Source organism: Phragmites australis, chromosome 16 (genome assembly GCF_958298935.1).
Source record: "Phragmites australis chromosome 16, lpPhrAust1.1, whole genome shotgun sequence".
In the NCBI taxonomy this organism is placed as follows: Eukaryota; Viridiplantae; Streptophyta; class Magnoliopsida; order Poales; family Poaceae; genus Phragmites; species Phragmites australis.
In genome coordinates, this window is record NC_084936.1 from 29,837,498 (window position 1) to 29,844,023 (window position 6,526).

At 58.4% G+C, this 6,526-nt stretch overlaps 1 protein-coding gene across 1 annotated transcript; it reads left to right on the forward strand.

Annotated features, from left to right (window-relative positions):
* Nucleotides 1-6,057, forward strand: LOC133895329 (ABC transporter B family member 1-like). The gene is made up of 5 exons (XM_062335572.1): nucleotides 1-699; nucleotides 838-1,474; nucleotides 1,566-1,882; nucleotides 2,283-2,512; nucleotides 3,490-6,057. Exons 1-5 carry the CDS (start codon nucleotides 129-131, stop codon nucleotides 5,833-5,835), a joined length of 4,101 nt encoding a protein of 1,366 aa, XP_062191556.1. The 5' UTR covers nucleotides 1-128; the 3' UTR covers nucleotides 5,836-6,057.
* Nucleotides 6,058-6,526: the final 469 nt, after the last annotated feature.

A 6,526-nucleotide genomic window follows, 5' to 3' on the forward strand; every position in this document is an offset into this window, starting at 1 on the left:
CGGCAACTCTCTCTCTCACACACACATCCCATTTGCATTGCATCTGCACCACTCGCACTCAGCAGCCAGACTCCTCTCCTCTGCCTCTCCGACCGACGCCGAGGACCAGAGGAGCTCGTCCAGCTCCCATGTCTAGCGACCCCGAGGAGATCAGGGCCCGCGTCGTCGTCCTCGGCGCCCACGCCGACGCAGCCGACGAGTGGGCCCGTCCGGAGCTAGAGGCCTTCCACCTCCCCTCCCCCTCCCATCAGCCCCCCCGCTTCCTAGGAGAGGAGGACCAAGCAACGCCACCTCCTCACCCAGAACCAGAAGCACCCCCCGCCACCAACACATGTAGCAGCAGCCCAGCTGCCGCTCCTCCTCCGTCGCCGCCGCCTCCTGCGCCACTGGAGACCGAGCAGCCGCCCAATGCTAAACCATCGTCCTCCTCCAACAATGACAAGAACCCGTCCCCGCCTGCCGCCCTGCGCGACCTCTTCCGCTTCGCCGACGGCCTCGACTGCATCCTCATGGCCGTCGGCACACTCGGCGCTCTCGTCCACGGCTGCTCCCTTCCGGTCTTCCTCCGCTTCTTCGCCGACCTCGTTGACTCCTTCGGCTCCCATGCCAACGACCCGGACACCATGGTCCGCCTCGTCGTCAAGTACGCCTTCTACTTCCTCGTCGTCGGAGCAGCCATTTGGGCATCCTCATGGGCAGGTACCAGCCAGCCTCTTCTAATTCTTCCTTCCTTCCTTCCTTTCTGCTTCTGCTTGGGTAGGAGCTGGGATGAATCAGTTGTCGTCGGAGATTAATTTGGCATCAACATGACTAATGGGGAGAGATCTTGGCTCCCAGAGATCTCGTGCTGGATGTGGACCGGCGAGCGCCAGTCGACGAGGATGCGGATCCGCTACCTGGAGGCGGCGCTGCGCCAGGACGTCTCCTTCTTCGACACCGATGTCCGCACCTCCGACGTCATCTACGCCATCAACGCCGACGCAGTCATCGTGCAGGACGCCATCAGCGAGAAGCTCGGCAACCTCATCCACTACATGGCCACCTTTGTCGCAGGCTTCGTCGTCGGATTCACCGCCGCCTGGCAGCTCGCGCTCGTCACGCTCGCCGTCGTGCCGCTCATCGCCGTCATCGGCGGCCTCAGCGCCGCTGCGCTCGCCAAGCTCTCCTCCAGGAGCCAGGACGCGCTCTCCAACGCCAGCAACATCGCCGAGCAGGCGCTCGCGCAGATACGGATCGTGCAGGCCTTCGTCGGCGAGGAGCGCGCAATGCGGGCCTACTCGGCGGCGCTCGCCGTGGCGCAGAGGGTCGGCTACCGCAGCGGCTTCGCCAAGGGCCTCGGCCTCGGCGGCACCTACTTCACCGTCTTCTGCTGCTACGCGCTGCTGCTCTGGTACGGCGGCCACCTCGTGCGCCGCCACCACACCAACGGTGGCCTCGCCATCGCAACCATGTTCTCCGTCATGATCGGCGGCCTGTAAGCACACCATCCTTCGAATCAATCAAAGATCTTTTTTTTTCCTGCATCCCTCCGTGTTTTTGACATTCATAACGGAGGGGATGTCCAGGGCCCTGGGGCAGTCTGCGCCGAGCATGGCGGCGTTCGCCAAGGCGCGCGTGGCGGCGGCGAAGATATTCCGGATCATCGACCACAAGCCGCGCATCGAGCGGGACGGCGAGGGCGGCGTGGAGCTGGAGTCAGTGACGGGGCGGGTGGAGATGAGGAACGTGGACTTCGCGTACCCGTCCCGGCCGGACGTCCCCATCCTGCGCGGCTTCTCGCTGAGCGTGCCCGCTGGGAAGACCATCGCGCTGGTCGGCAGCTCCGGCTCCGGCAAGAGCACCGTCGTGTCCCTCATCGAGAGGTTCTACGACCCGAATGCAGGTAAACTGATGAAATCGGAGGCTGCCGTGAATTCACTTGTACTGCTTGCTAGCCATTGTTACTGCCTGTGAATTCAGAAACCTTTAAACGCACGTTGTTTCTTGGTTCTAATTTTTTACTTCTGGACATTTATTTAGCATGCTTGCCATCGGCATTGCTGCTTGGAACGAAGAAGCTTCCACTATCTCTCTCCCTCTCTCTAACCCTTGGTCATGGCTGCCTGCAACGCAAGACAAAGTCTAGAAAACTATTGCCTGCCAGGATGCTACTGTTCCTCTTCTTGACTAGTCAATGAGGAGTAGAGCAGCTTATTTATTATTAAGTTGTGTTGAAATGAAACACTGTAAGAACAAGAACAATGGAAGGAAAATGAAAGAAAAATGTAAACTTGCTGGTGCAGGGCAAATCCTGCTTGACGGGCATGATCTCAAGGCACTGAAGCTGCGTTGGGTGCGGCAGCAGATTGGGTTGGTGAGCCAGGAGCCGACGCTGTTCGCGACGAGCATCAAGGAGAACCTGCTGCTGGGGCGGGAAAGCCAGGGCGCGACGCAGGCGGAGATGGAGGAGGCGGCCAGGGTTGCCAACGCCCACTCCTTCATCATCAAGCTGCCCGATGGCTACGACACGCAGGTGAGGAGCCTTTTTACCCGTTATTGCGTTCTACTCCTGACATGAGTGGCTCGGTGGAATGGAATTGGCATGGACATGGACATGGTTGCTTCTGTCCATGCTCATCTCCCCAGTCCCCACATGATGGATGGCCTCAGATCAGATCCACAAGTGTTCCTGCAGCTTGTTATGCAGCAACACATGTCTGACAGACAGACAGACAACACCACCCGGCTCGGGTCCATCACATTCACGATAGCAGCAACAGCAGCAGTAGCAGGGTCGAAGGCTCTCATTGTTACTCTGTTAGGAGGCTGTTGCTATCAGATGCTGTTGCGAGTTAACAACAAGTAACATGCCAAGATTCTTTCCAGAACAGAGAGCTGAGAGAGGTCCCTTTCTCAACACGAACACCCCAAGCTACACAAGGAGATAGGTTAGATTGATAGGAGTAGATATTAACACTTGGGTTTTCTTTTTCTTCACTGCCTTTTACCACTGACCACTATGCCATTTTTACTTTCAACAGTTACTAGAAAAAAGAATCATCCTGTCCTGGGGTAGAATTCAAAGTTGGCATTTTGTCAGGAATGTCAAGTTGATTGATCCCAAGAATCTGAATCAATCACCTTGTAGTGTCCTCGTGCTGTTAACTTTACTGTTAATGGCAGGCAGGCAGGCAGGCAGGCAGTTTAGTTAATCAAACAAACAAAAACAAATGTGGGAATGGATTATTATTCTACTACTCCAGTAAGAGTTTGTACCACATCACATCACATGGGGGGGGGGGGTTCTAAAAGAGAAATATTGAGGCCGACGAGACCCATGCTCCCATGCACATGACTTGACATGATGCACGCTTAGCTTAATTCCACACTAAGCAACGCCATGATCCCATAGTATATAAACAAATGATTTCTCGATACTATTGATTCCGATTCAGAGATCAGTCAAAGTCAACTTGCTTGACCTTGCATGCGTGCATGGTGGTGGCGCAGGTGGGCGAGCGCGGCCTGCAGCTCTCCGGCGGCCAGAAGCAGCGCATCGCCATCGCCCGCGCCATGCTCAAGAACCCGGCCATCCTCCTGCTGGACGAGGCCACCAGCGCCCTCGACTCCGAGTCTGAGAAGCTCGTGCAAGAGGCGCTCGACCGCTTCATGATCGGCCGCACCACGCTCGTCATCGCCCACAGGCTCTCCACCATCCGCAAGGCCGACCTCGTCGCCGTCCTGCAGGGCGGTGCCGTCTCCGAGGTGGGCACGCACGACGAGCTCATGGCCAAGGGGGAGAACGGCACCTACGCCAAGCTCATCCGAATGCAGGAGCAGGCGCACGAGGCCGCCCTCGTCAACGCCAGGAGGAGCAGCGCCAGGCCCTCCAGCGCCCGCAACTCCGTCAGCTCCCCCATCATGACGCGCAACTCCTCCTACGGCCGCTCGCCCTACTCCCGCCGCCTCTCCGACTTCTCCACCTCCGACTTCAGCCTCTCCATCCACGACCCCAGCCACCACCATCACCACCGGATGGCGGAGAAGCTGGCGTTCCGCGCGGGGGCCAGCTCCTTCTGGCGCCTGGCCAAGATGAACTCGCCCGAGTGGGGCTACGCGCTCGTCGGTTCCCTCGGCTCCATGGTGTGCGGCTCCTTCAGCGCCATCTTCGCCTACATCCTCAGCGCCGTGCTCAGCGTCTACTACGCGCCGGACCCCCGGCACATGAAGCGCGAGATCGGCAAGTACTGCTACCTGCTCATCGGCATGTCCTCGGCGGCGCTGCTCTTCAACACGGTGCAGCACGTGTTCTGGGACACCGTGGGCGAGAACCTTACCAAGCGTGTGCGCGATAAGATGTTCGCCGCTGTGCTCCGCAACGAGATCGCCTGGTTCGACGCCGAGGAGAACGCCAGCGCGCGCGTCGCCGCCAGGCTCGCGCTCGACGCCCAGAACGTGCGCTCCGCCATCGGGGACCGCATCTCCATCATCGTCCAGAACTCGGCGCTCATGCTCGTGGCCTGCACCGCGGGCTTCATTCTGCAGTGGCGTCTTGCGCTCGTACTCCTCGCCGTCTTCCCTCTCGTTGTCGGCGCCACCGTCCTGCAGAAGATGTTCATGAAGGGCTTCTCCGGGGACCTGGAGGGCGCGCACGCTCGGGCCACGCAGATCGCTGGTGAGGCCGTGGCGAACTTGCGCACTGTGGCGGCTTTCAACGCGGAGGGCAAGATCACGGGACTCTTCGAGGCCAACCTGCGTGGCCCTCTCCGGCGGTGCTTCTGGAAGGGCCAGATAGCCGGGAGCGGCTACGGCGTGGCACAGTTCCTGCTGTACGCGTCGTACGCGCTGGGCCTGTGGTACGCGGCGTGGCTCGTCAAGCACGGCATCTCCGACTTCTCCAGGACCATCCGCGTGTTCATGGTGCTGATGGTCTCCGCCAACGGCGCTGCCGAGACGCTGACGCTGGCGCCGGACTTCATCAAGGGCGGGCGCGCCATGCACTCGGTGTTCGAGACCATCGACCGCAAGACGGAGGTGGAGCCCGACGACGTGGACGCGGCGCCGGTGCCCGAGCGCCCCAGGGGCGAGGTGGAGCTCAAGCATGTCGACTTCTCGTACCCGTCCCGGCCGGACATCCAGGTGTTCCAGGACCTGAGCCTCCGCGCGCGCGCCGGCAGGACGCTGGCGCTGGTCGGGCCGAGCGGATGCGGCAAGAGCTCGGTGCTGGCGCTGATCCAGCGGTTCTACGAGCCCACGTCCGGGCGCGTGCTCCTGGACGGCAAGGACGTGCGCAAGTACAACCTGCAGGCGCTGCGGCGCGTGATCGCGATGGTGCCGCAGGAGCCGTTCCTGTTCGCGGCCAGCATCCATGACAACATCGCGTACGGTCGTGAGGGCGCAACGGAGGCGGAGGTGGTGGAGGCGGCGACGCAGGCGAACGCGCACAAGTTCATCTCGGCACTGCCGGAGGGATACAGGACTCAGGTGGGCGAGCGCGGGGTGCAGCTGTCGGGCGGGCAGCGGCAGCGGATCGCCATCGCGCGCGCGCTGGTTAAGCAGGCGGCCATCATGCTGCTGGACGAGGCGACCAGCGCGCTGGACGCGGAGTCGGAGCGGTGCGTGCAGGAGGCACTGGAGCGCGCGGGGTCGGGGCGCACCACCATCGTGGTGGCGCACCGGCTGGCGACGGTGCGCAATGCCCACACGATCGCCGTGATCGACGACGGCAAGGTGATGGAGCAGGGGTCGCACTCGCACCTGCTCAACCACCACCCTGACGGATGCTACGCGCGCATGCTGCAGCTGCAGCGGCTGACCGGTGCCACTGCGGCGTCGACGTCGAACGGGACTGCGTAGGGGAGTTTCAGAGCTTCATCGATGAGAGGTCGGTGGAAGGGATCTCATGTTACGATTACAAACACGTTCACTTGTACAATTTGATCTGGAGTTTTAGGATCTAAACCTTTTCTTTCTTTCTTTCTTCTTGCTGTGATGTGGAACAGCAATAGCATCTCTCAAATTAGAGTATTGTAAGTAACGGCTCCCAATCCCAAGGGAAATTACCTACTTAATCGTATATGTTAACTAGTGCATCTTCCACAGAAAGGTCCTGAGATGGTTGCTCCTACCCCTACTAGTAACTAGTAAATCGCAAGCTCTATTGCCTCATAGTTAGCAAGGTGGTTTACATTAATATCGTAATTAGTTTTACTATAATATTTTAGTAAAACATATAAAATTATGTCTGTGGAACATAAAATTATTTATGCTTTATACTTGGACATGAATCGTATACATATATTTGTTCGATTCATATATATTTTGATCAGCTGCCAAAATCGTATGTCAGGCGTCGACAGCCTAACCAAAATCAGAATAGATTTGTTTTACCTGCGAATTGTGTCTTGCCAACTGTCTGCTTGATGTGACGACTTGAGTTACATGATGCTTCTGAATCTATTATCTTAGTAAATTTTTTGATTTTTTATTATAAATTTTAGCTATTGATTAATTGTATTTTAACTGGACTCTTTATTTAAGTATTTGA